Raw genomic sequence first — 17063 nt, 5'->3', positions numbered from 1 at the left:
TTGGACGTGACTCAAGGCGTCCGGTTGGCTGTAAACCAATCAAAAGGCAGCGCCTGTCTAGCCCAGGCCAATCAGCTTTCAGATTAGAGGGTTTAACTCCTATTTAAAATGTAGACTTTGAATCTTAACGGCTGAGCGCTCGGGAGGACTCGGCTGCCGTGGGTCGGAGGCGGGAGCCGACGGGTTCGTAGACTCTGGGACAGCTCTGTGAGACGGGTGGGCGAGGGCGGCGGGCCTGGTGGCTTTTTAGCGGGCGGCGGGACGGGTGGGGAGGAAGAGGGCGGTGGGGCTGCGGGGCCGGCGGGGAAGAGTCGGGGCGAGGCCTCCCTCGGTGCCCCCCCCCCCACTTTGGTCCTCCTCGGTCCGCCTCAGTCCTTCTCTTCCTCTCCCCGCCTGCATCCTCCCCGCTCCCCTCCTCTGCCCCCCCCCACCCCCGGTGCTTTCCCAGCGCCCTCCCCTCTGCTCGCGGGTACTGGGGCGCCCTGTAAGATGCCGCTTGGTGTTTACTAAACACCTGCAGTGCATGGGGTTGTTGAGTGGCATGGGGGGTGGGGGTGCTTTCTGATGGGGTTCTCGTATTCGGTGAGTACCTGGGTAAGAAGAAAATAGGAGGGCTTTTGCTCTCTGGGAGTTTGCGTCCTAGCGGGGGGGGTGGGGGTGGGGGGGCGCCAGACGACGAACTGGCCGGAGAACTTGCAAAAGAAAACAGTAGTGTGGTTTACCGGGGGCTACTTGGGATAGCATAGCCAGGAAGGACCCTTGTCCTGGGTGGGTGAGTGGGTGAATGAATGAAAACTTCCTCCAAGAGGTTTTCTTTGGCTAGTGCTTCTCAAGCCGCAGATCTTGGACCGCGTTTATCGTGATTTCAGAGGGTCCTTGTGAAAAATGTAGACCCACCTAATGAATCAGAAGCGCTTGGGCCTAGAGGACCTCAGGTGTCTGTAGTTTGTCAAATTTCCCAGGTGATTCTGATGTTTCATGGAGAACCAGTGATCTAGACCAGCGCATACTAGACGTCTGGGGATGTTAAAATGCAGGATCTGGTTTGTTAGGTCTGTGGTTGGGCCCGAAAGTCTCCATTTCTAGCAAGTGCCCTCCAGATGGAGATGGAGCTACTACTGCCCTTGACTTTTAACGGTTCCTCCTCTCTCCTTACCCTTTCTTGTTCTTTGAATCAGATTCTTTTCAGCCACCTACTCATTCCCACTCTCCTCTAAGTCTATGCAGACACTAGCAAGTTTGATGAAGAAAAAGTCTAAAGGCATAGTGCTATATAAGCTTAACAGTTTTCCTGTTTAGAATAGTATGAATATGTGGCTTGAATTGCAGGAATCTTGTGCAAGTCATTGGGTCATGTGACCCTGGCTGTGGACTGGAGTCATTTGAGAAACAATTTTCCTGGGGCTCTCTCCAGAATTTTTGGATCAGAATCTTACTCCGTCCTGTTTATTATTATCTCCCTGAGAAGGAAAAGTATATTCAATTGGGGCAAATATCTAGTTTCTGTTGAAGACTATTGAATAAATGTCCTTAATTAAGCCTGTGTGATCTCATTAGTCTGCTGCTTGTGATCGTTAGGGAAAGTGAAGAAAGCATTAGAGCGTGTGTGAAATTAATGTTTGCATAACACAAGCTTATAACTCCTTTTTCCTTTCTGTCATTTCTCCTAACCTGTTTGATATAAGGACTCCTTGCTCTGTAGCTGCGGCTCTATCTTCAAAGTGGAGTTATTTGCTTATTTGTGAAATGGATGTGAAAGTGTGGGGGTGGGGGACACTTTCTGATTGGATTCTAGAATTCAGAGCACCTGGGCAGGAAAAATACAGAGAGGTTTGTTTCTTGGAGTATATGTCCTACTTACTTGATATATTGCTGTGCCTGACTCACAGTATGAGCTTAGTGTTATAAACTATTTGCATTATTGATTTGCTTTCTTAATGGATTAACTCATTCCCCAAACACTGGTGTAGGAACTACATACCAGACATGATCTGGGGAGGCAACATAAACAAAATGGGACTAAGCCCTCGCTCTCATGGAGCTTACTTTCCTTGGGGATACTGAGCAGGTAGCGGGATATTGTCTGGGAGGACATAAGTAAACAAGTACAAGTAATGTTATGTAAGATGTTAAGTAAGGGCTATGAAGAAAAATAAAAGCAAGATGGTCAGAAAGGAAACGTCTGAGCGGAGACTTGAATGTAATGAAGGAGCAAGCCACACTTCTATTTGAGGGAAGAGCCAAGTGGGTAGAAGAGCCAAGTGGGTAGAGGGAAGTACAAAGGCCCTGTGGCAGGGGACTGCTTTGAGGAAAGAAAGAAGCCCTGTATGGCTGGTGTGCAATAGAAAAGAGGAGATAAGGCCAGAAAGGTGGTCAGGGTCCATACTCTGAGACTGTAGGCCTGTCTATGCAGGTAGGAATGTGAATTTGAGTTGAGGGACCATGAGGGGCTTCTGAACCAAGGACCAGCATAGCTGACTTAATAGTTTGAGAAAGGACCATAATGGGGCAAGGGTGGAAGCAGAGTGATCATGGGAAGCCTGTTGCAAAGAGTTGAAGGGAGAGAGCATTGGTGTGATCAGGTGGTGGTATTAAAGGTCCTGAGCAGTGATTTTAAAGGTAGAGCCTACAAGATATGCTGATGGATTGATTAGATGTGGGGTTTGAGGGAGAACCGTGTAAAGGATAGTTGACACGAGCAACTGGCAGGCGGGGTTTGCCAGTAACTGAGATGGGGACATTTGTGAGAACAGGGTTGGACAGATGGGGGTAGGGAGGGAGCAGGAATTCTGTTTGAGACATTTTAAAATTGAGGGGCCTCCGATTACAGGCGGAGATGTTTCATAGGTGGTAGGAGTTCAGGAAAGGTCTGGACTGGAGAAGGAAGTTTGGAGGTCCTGAGCCTGTGAATGGTATTGAGAGCCAGGAAACTGGATGAATTCCTATAGGGAATGAAGATAGCTGCAAAAGAGTGTTTCTGGGCCTAAGCTCAGGCTGCTCCTGAGAGCGGAGGGGAAGAAAAGCTAGGAGGAGAGAAGAGGTTCTTTCTGGATGTGTTGGGAGTGAGGTGCTTGGCAGACCTTTCTGGGGGATACTGAGCAGGTAGGTAGGTAGGTAGGAGTCTGGCAGTCAGAGGAGAGGTTAGGGTAGAAGATGTAAATTCACATCATCTTAAAGACGTTTCAAGCACTGGTGCTGGATGAGGGGTGCCCTAGGAAGGGTAGGGATGAAGAAGTGGGGTCAAAGGACTCATTCCTGGTCACCCCAGACTTTCAGGTTGGCAAAAGTGAGGCTAATCGAGCAAAGGAGGTTGCAGTAGGACAGCTGATAACATGGGGTACCACCCTGCAAGCTAGCAGAGGCTGGGAGTGGGAAAAGAGCCACCCTGTCAAATGCTGCTGGGGGACACCAATCTGGTACAGTAGACGTCAGTCATGAGCCGGCCCCTTGGTGGGTATGAAATCCTGATGGGGGAGAGGGCTAGAGGCTGAGAGAAATGGTGGATGTGGTGAGTGTGGATGACTGTTCTGGAGCTTTGCTGTTGAAGGGTGAGGAGAGAGGTGCTGTCATAGCCAGAGTCCGTTATGGGGAAGAGAGGACCTGCTTTTAAAAGGCAGCAGGGTTGGAAGCAGGCTCCTGCACTGATAAGTAATCCTTTAGAGACAAGCTGGTGGAGCGGGAGGACTCAGGGAGTGAAGCTGGGGACTGGGGGAGGGGATGCAGTGTGGGGTGGAAGCCCCACATCTGTCCCTTACGTCACCTGAGAAAACAAGGCTCCCTGGCCAGCTTCATTTGGACAAAGAAAAAGTGTGAAATTTTCATCAGGAGCTATAACCGGGATCTAGCATAACTGCACTTGGAAGCACGAGGATTTGTATAAATTAAAGATGGTTCTTTTTCTTTTCAGGCATCATGGACCGATCTAAAGAAAACTGCATTGCAGGGCCTCTTAAGGTAAATTGGATAATCTGTATTCTCGATCACATTTATAAAACCCAATGGAGATTGGTTTTATATCTGGAGTTCTTTTTACTTTTACTTTGGATTGTAACTTTAGAACTCTCTGCTACATTCCTGGATGTCAGCCTCTTTTCCTGGCATTCAGTAACATTTTGTGGATTGTCACTGTAGCTTTTATTTTGTTCTGCTTTGTCTTCTAGCTAGCTGTTTAAGTATCTGCATTCCTCCAATGTGTGTAGGATAATACTGCACACAACAGGTTCCTAATACTTGCTTGTGCTTACTTGCTCACCAGAAATGAAATTGCTTTGCCGTAGTTTGTTCTGGTCATGATTCAGGGAATGGTAAGCTCAGAGGCTGTCAAGCTGCATTGTAGTGACCATTTCCTGGGAGCCCACTTTGAGCCAGGGCCCTGAGATCATGACTTGAGCTGAAGGCAGATGCTTAACTGACTGAGCCACCCAAGTGCCCCTGATAAAGATCATTTTAAAAAAACTGCTCTGTTTAAAATGTTTGTCACCGCCTGAATGCCTACTGTGTTGTGGACATTGCTAATTTCAGAAGTAATTGACTTTTTACTTGGAAGTTGGGAACTATCTCTTGTGAGGCACTCTGAGGCTTCCCTTGCCAGCCTTGTTCCCTCATTTATGAGGAAATTTCCTCCACTGAAGTTGGAGGAAGTCTTCCACCCCATTTTAGTTTGATTAGTTCAAGGTCTTAGAATTAACTATTTTTTAAGCTTATGATCCCCTACTGACAGGCATGTAAATAATATATTTTGGCATAATTCTTCGAAGAACCTGTTTGTTTCCTCTTTGCCATAGTTCTTTTGGCTCAGACCCATTTTGTAAGTATTTGGGACAATGAAACATTAGTAAATAATTAATAGTAATAAGTATTTTGTGGAAAATCTGGAATATGCAAAAATTCAGACTTTTTTTTTTTTAAGGTTTTACTTATTTATTGGACAGAGCACAAGCAGGGGGAGTGGCAGGCAGAGAAATGGGGAGAAGGAGAAGCAGGCTCCCTGCTGAGCAGGGAGCCCGATGCTGGGCTTGAACCCAGGACCCCGGGATCATGACCTGAGCCGAAGGCAGACGCTTAACCGATGGAGCCACCCACGCGGCTCTCAGACTGTCTTCTAAAACATCTTGACTTGAAGATAACCACTGTTAAATATTTTGACATATTTCTTTGTCTTTTTTTTCTAAACGTCTGTACGGTATTGCCAAAGAAATGTCAATGAAATTGGAATTTTGGTATAAAGTTTCTGTATTGTGCTTTTTGCTAAGTAATAATTTCCAAGTCATTGAGAATTCTTGGAAAGTGTTTGATGTCTCCCTCTTCAGATGAAAGTTTAGTTAATGAACATCTATTTATGGGAGCATGATTTTTAGGGGTGGGGTGTTGGGGTGCGTGGGAGGTATCCTTCAGGTATTCCTTTCAGCTGTATATTAACCATATCCTCTGGGAGTGCTGATGAAAATAGCTTTCCCCTTCCATGGATTATCAATGACCTTCAGTATTTTGTTATACTAGAAAACAGACTTTGTGAAATTCTCAAAATACTGAGCTTTTGTTGATGAAGACATGAAATTTATTTTTCCCTCCCAACCTAGACTACGATTGCACTCGGTGATGGTCCAAAACGTGTTCCGGTGACTCAGCAAATTCCTTCTCAGAATCCGTTATCTGCGAATAGTGGCCAGGCCCAGCGGGTCTTGTGTCCTTCAAATTGCTCCCAGCGAATTCCTCCACAAGCACCAAAGCTCGTCTCCAGCCATAAACCAGTTCAGAATCTGAAGCAGAAGCAATTGCAGACAACCAGTGTTCCCCGTCCTGTCTCTAGGCCACTGAATAATACCCAAAAGAATGAGCAGTCGTCATCATCAGCCCCTGGTAAATCAGCTTTTTGAGACTTCTATTGGATAGTTATTATTTCTTTTAGTTGCTTAAAAAAGGGGTGGTGGCAAGTGAATAGACTTGCATTTATTGTTTGGAGTCCTGGCATTTACATCTTTTTTTATTGTGGATGGGGGGAGAATCTGATGTCAGGTTGAAGGAGTAGCCGTGTCTCCTGTGGGCCAGCCCTGTGCCCAGGATGGAGAGCTGATTCCTACCCTCCTGGTATGCTTGAGGAACTGAAGTTCCAGGGCTGGGAGTGTGGAGGGCAGTCGGGGAAGTGGATGGACTTGGATGGACTGAGGCCGCGGGGTAAGGTCACGGTGGGCACTGTGGCTATGTTGTGGAGTGGGGCTTCACCCCCTGTGAATGGGGAAATTGCTGAAAGGTTTTTAAGCAGAGGAGGCGCCGGACTTTTAGAAAGAAGCTTCCTCTGGATGTGTGGAATGAAGTGGAAGGTAGTGACGCTGCCCTTCGGGATAGCAGACAGGAGGCAGGCTGCTGGGGATTAGGTCAAAGACGGTAGCCTGAACTGGGTGGATATTAATAGTTACTATTTATCAGCTTTGTGTGCTCACAGTCAGGAGAAGTGCTCCCTTCATCCGTGTTGTCTCATTCAGTCCTCGGAACCACTGTGAAGGGAGTCTGTTATTAACTCTGACAGACGAGGAAGCGGAGAAGCATTCACTTACCCTCAGACACAGCCAGGATGGAGAAGTGCAGGCAAATTCGAGTGCTCCCTGAGGATGCAGACAGGATAGAACTGGGCAGTCAACTGGTCATAGGGATGGTGGTCATATTGATGGCATTAATGGAGATGGTGAAGCGTGGAGGGGGAAACCAGCTGGGGCCCGCATGCAGGTATCTGAGCAGAGCATACCCTGCTGCTGCTGGAGTTTGAAGTGGGAATGTCCTATGTAGCCTCTGGCTAATGACTTCACCCTGTTGTGCAATTTGTTTATTGTACATTTTGCTGACTCTGTGGCTTCTATTTTTTTATTTCTCCCTGGCAGCTAATCTAGTGGAAGAAAGGTGGTTGGTTTATGTTTTGTTGCACGTCGTTGATAACTTGTACACACATACATCTGGACAGTGGACTAGCCCACCTAGTGGGGGAGAAGCTGATGAGTGGGAGCATATCATGGATGGAGATTTTGGCAATTCTGCTTTAGAGGCTCTTCATTTGGAAACTGAAGCTTCAGGGAGAATCTGCATAGTCTTGAGTCTTTAAATTTTCAGAGGGCCTAGCTGTATATGTATCTGCTCATCTTTACTCTAGAAATCTGTAAAGACTTTACCTGGTAGGAGTCAGGGTAGGGTGTGATAATCTTTTTTCTATAAAGAAAACTAAAAATAGCCCAGATCTACCATTCTGGACATACCATTAATATTTTGGTGACCATTCTTTGTTTCATTTCTGTTCATAGGTTTTTAATTACTTGTAGTTATTCTAAAAATAGATTTTTAATTTATTCTACATAGGACATAATTCTGAAAAGGAACTGGCAACAAAACAGAAAAATGAAGACTCAAAAAAGTAAGCTTTATCCTATTTACAAAGTCCTGTGCTATCATTCTATTAGAATACACCATTGCAAGTTTAATTATGGGAACACATTAAAAAATAAAAAGGTCTTATATTTTCACTCAAAATATAAATCTTCCCAAATTCTAACCTTTCAAAAGAAAAAAAAAAAAAGGAATTTTAATGATGTTTACTAGGGACTCAAGCTTTTCTTATTGCTTTCCAAATTTAGAAAAAAACTTACTGGGGCGCCTGGGTGGCTCAGTTGGTTAAGCAGCTGCCTTCGGCTCAGGTCATGATCCCAGGGTCCTGGGATCAAGCCCCACATTGGGCTTCCTGCTCGGTGGGGAGCCTGCTTCTCCCTCTCCCTCTGCCTGCCTCTCTGCCTACTTGTGCTCTCGCTCTCTCTGTCAAATAAATAAAATCTTAAAAAAAAAAAAAACTTGTATGAATCTGTTACAGAAATGTGTAAAATAAGTTTCTCTCTACCCTCAGAAGTAACCACTACATAGAGTGTAGGTATGTTTCTATATTTATTTTTATTCTTATACAAAAGAGCAAGTTTGTTAAACAAAAGGCAGTCATGTTACAAAACTAAAGACACATGTATATATGACTCTGAATATTTTGACACTATCAATTGAAGTATTCTTCGGTATCTTCCCCAGATATTTTCCAAAAGTCTGCTCTCAATTTCTGAACTGTCTAGACTCGAGAATGTAAAATGTTATGTCTAGAATGTAGTAGGAGGAGCCAGGAATGAACCCACAGCCTTTTTTTGCTTTAGCTGCCTGTAATAGCAGCTTTCTGAGAATCAAAATCCAGTGGTTCTCGCCCCCGCTACCCTGTAGGATCCATCCCACTTGCTTTATCAGGGTGATTCTCCACCCCAGAGAGTTAGCATCTCTGGGATGGAGGAGGAGGCTGTGGTTAGAGTTCTGAAGACTTCTTCCAGTTACTTACCTAACTGTCCCTGTGGTCTTCAGTGGTGGTATTAGGTCTGTAATTCAGAGCGTAGTAGTGCCTTGGGAACTTGCATTAGTCTTCAGCTCTAAAAGGCCAGATTGTTCCTTGTCACTGACTCAGTCGTTGGCAGGTGGGGGAGTAGGGGGTTTAATGTCTGTGGAGACTCACATATGGTGGTTATTGGCTTGGTCCTTGCCGAAGTACATACTGAATACAACTTCAAATATAAAATTATTTATAGGTATATCTACAACTCCTTAATAAACTGTTAGATAATCTTCACATTTTAAAATGTTCAAATTTTTTCCTAGAAGGCAATGGGCTTTGGAAGATTTTGAAATTGGTCGTCCACTGGGTAAAGGAAAGTTTGGTAATGTTTACTTGGCAAGAGAAAAGCAAAGCAAGTTTATCCTGGCTCTTAAAGTATTATTTAAAGCTCAACTGGAGAAAGCAGGAGTTGAGCATCAGCTGAGAAGAGAAGTAGAAATACAGTCCCACCTTAGGTAAGTTTCCAGATTGATGTTCAAAAGAATGTGCTGCAGAACTTAATTACAGGGAGTTAAACAGTGGAAGGCCTGCTCTGTAGGACTGCAAAGAGTGATTTAATTCGTCATTTTTCAAGGATTTATCTAGACAAGTGCTGTGGTCCTCAAAAACCACTTGGAGGTTTGTGCTTTGTTAATGACTTATGTACATGAGTCAAGTGTGTGTGTGTGTGTCTGCGTGTGCATAATTAAGGGGAATGATACTTCTGAGCTCTAAGCAGAGGTTGCAAACTGGCAGCCTCTGCAGGTTGACTTTGGCCGGTGGGTCTTTTTCTTTTCTTTTTTTGCTTCCAGTATTTTTTCAGACTTGAATTAGTCGTGCATACTGACAGACTTGTCTGCATCAGGCCTGTGTCCTTCCCTGGCAACAGCTGACGGGAGCTGAAGGCTGCTGTCCTGGGCGGTGTTCTCAGCTGCCCAAAGTCCTCAGCAGCCCACCTCTTCCGCTCAACACTGCTTTGAAGTTGTGTCTCCTAGTGTTTGGGGAATCAAACTGCTGTGGGGATGCCATGTCTCTCTTTCTCTAACGTGCAGAGAATTAACATTTAGCTGAATTTTTTCCCCCTAAGAATAAAGATGGCCCGAGGGAAGGAAATAGTCTTAACTAAACCTAAGGTCCATTAATACCTTGTAATGTTTGCCAGCTGACTGCAGATGCATGTATTTTTTTTTTCCCCGAGTAGGTCTCTAGTTTCAGATTCTCAAGTAGGGGTGGGGGGTGTGGTGAGGGGTGTGGTGGGGTGGTCTGTGACTAGAACCAATTTTCACTAGTTTTACATAAGGGGTTTGATTAGTAGTTAGTACATATTTTTGTATTTTTTCCAAAACCAGGTGTTAGAGTATTCATCCTTTGTTGCAGGCATCCAAATATTCTCAGACTGTATGGTTATTTCCATGATGCCACCAGAGTTTACCTAATTCTAGAATATGCACCTCTCGGAGCTGTCTACAGAGAACTTCAGAAACTGTCAAAGTTTGATGAGCAGAGAACTGCTACTGTAAGTTTTCATTTATGGTCCCGGCCTATACGGTTTACGGTATTCCTGTCCTACATAGCAGTGTGCCTTTCCTTATAGTCCAGTGGGTTTTGTCTTAGGAAAGAGAGCTCACTGGGATCAGGTCTTTGAATGAAAGAATCAGAATACCTTAGTTGAATCATATGTACAGGTAAATTTGGGTACCAGGTGGAATACTGTGGCTGGTTTGTTTCCACAGCTGTTTTTTTGTGGAAATGTATATATGAAAAGTTGCCCTCTTTTTAAAAAATAATTTATTTTAGAATAGTCTTGGATTTTGAGCATGTAGAGATAGTACAGACTTACTTTCTCCTGTTCATTGTCCGTTACTGTGGTCCCTTCTAGAAACCTGGCTTATCACTGGGGGTGTTGGCGTTGGTGACCTGGCTGAGGTCAAGCTCGTTAGGTTTCTCCCCTGGGAAGTTTCTCTTTCCATACTGTGCTCTTCTCTGCACTGCCCACACTGAAGAAGGAGTGGGTTACGTCCCACCTCCACCTCTATCTGCGTATATCATTAGAATTCTTCTGCATCAGAGATTTGTCTGTTCTCAGTTATTCAGTCATTTATTAATGTGGACTCACAGATATTTTATACTTTGAATTAAAATCTCATACTACTTTATTTTGCTGCTCGAAGATCTGGGTGCTAGCTACGCTCATTGCTACTGGAGTATCCTTACGTCTAGGCTCTCGGTGGACAGAACAGGGACATATATGTGTATACTAATCTGTGTATATACATGTATCTATATTTTTATCCATTTGTATCTATGTTAAGCAAAACATGAGTCCAGTGCCACATGGATCATTCTACCCTTTTCCCCGTATTTATCTGTAGCCTTGCAGTCCAACCTTGAAAAACCTGGATCCTACCATCCACCAACCATTTGATTATTCAGTTCCAGTGTACATGTGTAGTGATACAGAATAATCAGTTACCCCTGGGGGGGGACCAACTATATGCATTTAAGGGTCATCTATATCCTTTCAGGGCGTGAGCACAGTAGCTCATTTTTATTGCTGAATAATATTCTGCAGCATGGACATAGTTCAATTTATCCCTTCATCTGTTGAAGGGCATCTTGGTTGCTTCCAGTTATTGGTGATTATGAATAAAGCTGCACAAAAAAATCTGCATGCGTGTTTTTGTGGGACATAAGTTTTCAACAGATTTGAAAACTAGCTTGTGTAGTAAGGTCATGTGTAGCCTTGTAAAAACAACAACAACAACAAGAAACAACTGTTAAACTGTGTTCCAAAGTAGATACGCCATCTTTGCCCCCCTCCCCCCCATTAATGTGTTCCTGTTCTCCTCCTCCACTAGCGATTGGTATTCTCAGTTTTTTGGATTTTAGTCATTCTCATAGGTGTACGTGGTACCTCATTGTTTTAATTTGCAGTTCTCTAGTCACAAAAGATGAGCATCTTTTCATGTGCTTATTTGCCATGTGTGTATCATCTTTGAGGTGTCTGTCAGGTTTTTTGCCCATTTTCAATTGGGTTTTGGTCGTTTTGAGTTTTAAGAGTTCTTGTATATTTTGGAGACCAGTCCTTTATCACGTGTGTTTTATAAAGGTTTTCTCCCTGCCTGTGGCTTGTCTTTTCATTCTCTTACCTGGATCTAATCTTAAAGTCCAACATGATCAGGTTTTTGTTTTGGGTTTTTGTTTTTTCCCCCTCTGGATTACGCTACTTTATTTGAATGAAATTACTTGTTTGAAGAAGTAAAGGGTCTTTGGGCGGTTCTTTGTTGACTCAGCAGATGATTGGTGGTTACTCTGCCTTCTGTTTCTGGAGAGTAGGGGCGTTGATTTAAATGGCATTTCTTTCAGGTGGTTGTACCTTTGAAATCACAGCACTATTGGTGAATGACCCTTTGGTCTTGTCTCAGCAATAAGACGTTTTACACTTAAGTATTTGCTTTTTGGATAAGTAGAAATAGATTCATTTTACTTTTTAAATATTAGCTAACCTAATTAGTTGTCTTTAATTGGCAATTAATACTTATACTACTACTACTCTTTCATCCAGATGGAGTTTATGTTGATATAATCACACAGTTATTGGAAGGAAAAGCTTGATTCTTTCTAGATTCCCCAGTAGTTAGAATGAATATTTATACACTCTTGTTTCCCTTTTCTGATTTATTCAAATAAAACTGGCTGTAGAGAAATATTAGGGACCTTTACCTATATTCACAGTCGGATATGGGAGGTATGAAGGAAGTCAGCTTTAACTACTAGCTCTTTTCTTTCTTTCTTTCTTTTTTTTTTTAAGATTTTATTTGAGAGAGAGAACGTGAGCATGAGCTGGGAAGGGGGGTCTGGGGGGAGAGGGAGGAACAGGGAGCCCCACACAGGGCTCCATCCCAGGACCCTGGGATCATGGCCTGAGCTGAAAGCTGACGCTTAACCAACCGAGCCACCAAGACACCCCGATCTTGGTTTTATAAATGGGAATTGACTGCACTTTTGCAAGTTTTTTAAAATTGTTTTTTAATTGTTTACATGTCTGACTCCCTAATTGGTGCTAGTTTCTCAGTATTATCATAATTCATTGCTACTAGGCCATAAATTGCCATGTGGTGATGAGTTCTAGCTAATTAGTTTTTCCTATATTTCCAATATCCTGTCTGCTGTATTAGCAAATAAATAACTTAGTATGGGATAACTTGTATTTTATGCTAAACACTAATTTGGTTCATTTTTTTTTTTTAAAGAGTCATTCAATTGTTTCTAGCTTTTGCGTCAGTCTACAAAATCTGTTGAAATCTGTGTTGGGTTTCCTTTCAGAAGAGATGTCTAAAGTTGTGTTACATAAAATATAAGATACAGACTTTCCATACTTTATTTTTTTAAATAGTATATCACAGAGTTGGCAGATGCCCTGTCCTACTGTCACTCAAAGAGAGTCATTCATAGAGACATTAAGCCAGAGAACCTACTCCTTGGATCGGCTGGAGAGCTTAAGATTGCAGATTTTGGGTGGTCAGTACATGCCCCATCCTCCAGGTATGTAACTTTAGAGGTGGAACTTACTTAGTTTAGCAAAAGCCTTGGGGGCTTTCAGGAACTAAATAGAAAAACCCTTAAGCATAGATGTGTGGAATCGGGGCAGGTAACTGATGCACATACTTGGAGTAACTTAGACCTGATAGGAGTGTCTTTGAGAACGTTTTATTCTGCAGCTATTTTGAGGCTTTTTAATGTGTCCTAGGCCTGGGTTAAAGATGCTTAATGTCCTTAGAGGCTCGTGAAGGGGACCTTTGTGACCAGTATATGACCAAGGAAGCGTAGGATGTGTGTGGTGGTGCCTGCAGTGGGGCAGGGAGACGACACTCGGCTGCTTCCCGGACAGGAGACGAGTTCCAAGGGGTGGCGCACACAGGTCTGGAGCTGAGAGCGCAGTTCTTTGGGGGAATTTCCAAAACCACATTGGTTCGGATAGAACTTTCAGGGTGGTGGTTAAGATTCTCTGTGGTCTGCTTTTGTCAACAGCGGAGTCCTTTCTTGTCCCCTCTTCACACAGAGAAATTTAATGAAACAATTTAAATCTTAACTTTGCAAACAAGAGCTAAAATACTGTTTTAATTTAATTTGGGCTTAATTAAGCTTTTGAAGCCTCATGTGAGGTAGAGCATTAAAAACATACATCTACTGATAAGTTTGTCAACTTTGGAAAAGGACTTAAAAATTACAGCTATAGTACTTAAATACAGTTAAAAACTGTATAGCCTAAAATAGGTGACATGGTGTGGGTGGGGAGCTTTATTTTTGCTAGATCACTTCTAATTGTTTACAGCAGTGGATAAATCTGTTGAGTTTTTTTTTTTTTTTTTAAGCTGGTTGTCACTAGGTGGGCGCTGTTGGCATCTAGGGAGGCGGACAACAATGAGGAATTGTAGGCTTTGTGCAGTTGCAGGGCTCACTTGGACTTTAACCTGTCCAATGGTGTCATGTGATGGGAAAGATCAGTGTCCTTTTCAGAAAGGATTAAGCTGTGTACCTGCTGATGCTCTCCTCGCCCCACCTCCCTGACATGAGCAACCGTAAGAGCTCCCAGGTGTGTTGTTGTTCGAGAACCCTCTGACTCGGGCCATTTCCACCATCTCAGTGGTGCTGTGGGGATAGAGGTCTGGAGAGGTAGCTCCTTCATCCCAGGCCGCAGGTCACCACTGAGTTGAGTGCACTCATGTACTCTCTGGGTGCTGGGCGTGGTGACTGGCCTCAGCATGACCCCCTAGAAGAGCCAATGGCAAAGAATAACTGATAGAAAGCAGTGGAAACCTACATGGTGTTTGCTCCTAGTTCAATGTTTGCCACCCTCCGCTTATTTCCAGGCTTCGTTGTTAAAAACTCAAGCATACGGAAATGCCGAATGGGTGGTTGACTGCTCAGCTGTCCATCTAGAGCCTGCATTCAGCAGGTGGTAACATTTGCCCTGTGTATGGCCACACACTTGCCATATTTGGTGGTGTCTGTTTTTTTTTTTTTTTTTTTTTTTTTGGTGAACCTTCAAAAATAAGTTGCAGACCTCATGCTTCCTTCTCTCAGCACTTGAGTATGTATCTCCTAAAAATAAGGACGTTGTCCTTATAATCATAACCATTATCACTCCTAAGAAAATTAACAGCCTTGTTATATTTATTTAGTCCATGTTCTGATTTCCCCATTTGGCCACAAAATTTTAGAGCTCTTCTTTTAAGTCAGAATCCAACCAAGGTCCATCCATGCGTTGTATTTGATTGTGTTTCTTTGGTCTAAATTTAGACCAGTTGTCCCACAATTTAAAATGACCCAAAATGGTGTCACTTGGTCCTTCATCCTCTGTAATTGCTGAGAACTGGAAGTAGGTCGAAGGGCCTACACAGTATTTTTGGCAAGAATACCTCATAGGTCACCCCCAAATTTAAGTCTCTTTGGTACCAGTGGTGTATCAGAGGCCAAAGGTAGTACTTTCACAGTGGGACAGTTTTTAGTTTGTCACTCATGTCACCTGGCTCTTAAGCTTCTTAGCCTATCTGTAATATAAAAACAAATACAGAACTCCAAACTGTTTACAGAGAACTTTCATGGCTGCTTTTATATAGTAGTGATTCTTTAAGTTTCTTATATTGTAGATCATTTAAGAAGGTTCTGGGGTTGGACAACTTTGGGGTGTGGCTTGATTGCTAGCTGTGTGATGCTGCACATCTCTCTCAATCTGTTTTCTGTCTAAAACGGGGGATTTTTTTTTTTTTTAAAGATTCATTTATTTTAGAGAGCATGTGCACATGCGTGTGAGCAAGTGGGTGGGGAGGAGCAGAGGGAAAGGGAGAGAAAGAATCTCAAGCTGACTCCCCGCTGAGCACAGAGCCCGACTCGGGGCTCGATCTCATGACCCTGAGATCATGATCTGAGTTGTCGAAATCAAGAGTCGGACACTCAACCGACTGAGCCACCCAGGCGCCCCTAAAACCGGGGATTTAAATAGTACCTGCTTCAGAGCACAGGATGTGGCCTAGGAAGAGCGCTCAATCAATGTCCGCGTCATTGTTAATGACATTTAGCCGTTCTTGTGCTAATACAAACAGAAGCATACCAACCTGAGCCTACCTCTGTTTTTAGGAGAACCACCCTCTGTGGCACCCTGGATTACTTGCCCCCAGAGATGATTGAAGGCCGAATGCATGACGAGAAGGTGGATCTCTGGAGCCTTGGGGTTCTTTGCTATGAATTTCTAGTTGGGAAGCCTCCTTTTGAGGCAAGCACATACCAAGAGACCTACAAAAGAATATCGCGGGTAAGACCTAATGAGAAATGATCCATTGCTTCTTGTAGAATTCTTCTCAGCTTTAACTTTGGCTGTGAGCTATTTGTACTGTTCTCTCTAAGCTGCGTTTTGTGACGGTCAACTTATTGTACTCCAGGTTGAGTTCACATTCCCTGACTTCGTGCCGGAGGGAGCCAGGGACCTCATTTCAAGACTGTTGAAACATAATCCCAGCCAAAGGCCGACTCTCAAAGAAGTACTTGAGCACCCCTGGATCACAGCAAATTCATCAAAACCATCAAGTAGCCAAAAAAGCAAAGAATCAACTAGCAAACAATCTTAAGAATGGTGCAGGGGGAGGAATCTGAGAGGCAGGGCTGCTGTATGGTGTCAGGAACAGGCCTGCCCGTGCCCGAGGGCGCTGCCTCAGCCTCCCCACCCAAGAGTCCCCTTCAGTGAACACCGTGCTCTGGAGTGAAGGCAGCCACAGGAAGTGCAGCTGTGTCGCCAGCTTCAGGACCCGGAGCCTCCCCACAGCCTGGTCCGAGTGAGGCCTCCTGGTGGAGGGAGGACAGGCGCGGGGTCAGACTGCGGGGAGAGTGGCCACATCACTGTGACTCCATCAGTGACAGAGGCGTGCAATAACCTTCCAAGTACCTTCGTGTGTGTGTAACTTATTGGGTGGCCAAGCCTGGGAAAGCTGTCAGGATGAACATGTGATTCTTTCTTTTAAATGTTAAAATAAAGAATTTTGTATAGACTTCTATCTTTCTTTCCCCAGCATCCCTTTAGGACTGCGCTCGGTGTCCCACACCTCTGCCTGGCTAGCGAGTCCTCCTTGTCTCCTCCGAGACTGTGAAATAGAAACATGTGCTCTACCTTCATCTTGGGTTGGCTAGATGGGACCTGTCTCAGCTCTTTCTAAATGTTAAAGGGCTTATTATTTCATGGTTTTGAGGTTTTAGTTTTTGTAAAGCACATTAAGTCACCTATAAAATTATTATAATTAAAGTTCTCCTGTGTCTAACCTTGAAATGATAATGCATATCCCAGTTCATCCTACCCTTTGAGGAAGCTGGGCTGAGCATGGGCCCACTGGGAGGGTGGGAAGGCCCCTCCGTGGTGCTGTTGGGGCTGTGGTTCTGGAGCTGGCCTGGCCTGTGAACATATCCATCCTATGACGACCGGGGACATGACTTGGTAGGGGAGCCACTGACCGGAGCAGGGGAGGGGACAAGTCAGGGAGCCGGCAAAACTGTGATGGGTAATTAGGTGGGAGAGGCACCCAGAGGGAGTGGCATCTGAACCAGCCTTGACGGGAGGATTGAAAGGATGGAGGCAGGAATGGCAAGAGGTGCCCGCAGGCCGGGGAGGGCGCAGCAGGAAACACGGCAGCAC

The 17063-nt window shown here is 44.3% G+C and overlaps 1 protein-coding gene across 1 annotated transcript; it reads left to right on the top strand.

Moving 5' to 3' along the window:
- The first annotated feature begins 9 nt into the window (after positions 1–9).
- On the top strand, positions 10–16640 carry AURKA (aurora kinase A). Its single transcript, XM_035025430.1, has 9 exons — positions 10–183; positions 3908–3954; positions 5580–5859; positions 7345–7399; positions 8665–8856; positions 9758–9896; positions 12777–12925; positions 15521–15695; positions 15823–16640. Exons 2-9 carry the CDS (start codon positions 3913–3915, stop codon positions 16006–16008), a joined length of 1218 nt encoding a protein of 405 aa, XP_034881321.1. The 5' UTR covers positions 10–183; positions 3908–3912; the 3' UTR covers positions 16009–16640.
- Positions 16641–17063: the final 423 nt, after the last annotated feature.

The sequence above is a fragment of the Mirounga leonina genome, unplaced genomic scaffold (assembly GCF_011800145.1).
Source record: "Mirounga leonina isolate KUSES-001 unplaced genomic scaffold, KU_Mleo_1.0 Mir_195, whole genome shotgun sequence".
Lineage (NCBI taxonomy): Eukaryota > Metazoa > Chordata > Mammalia > Carnivora > Phocidae > Mirounga > Mirounga leonina.
Note: the sequence above shows the minus strand (reverse complement) of the source record. Positions and strands in the feature narration are given on the sequence as shown.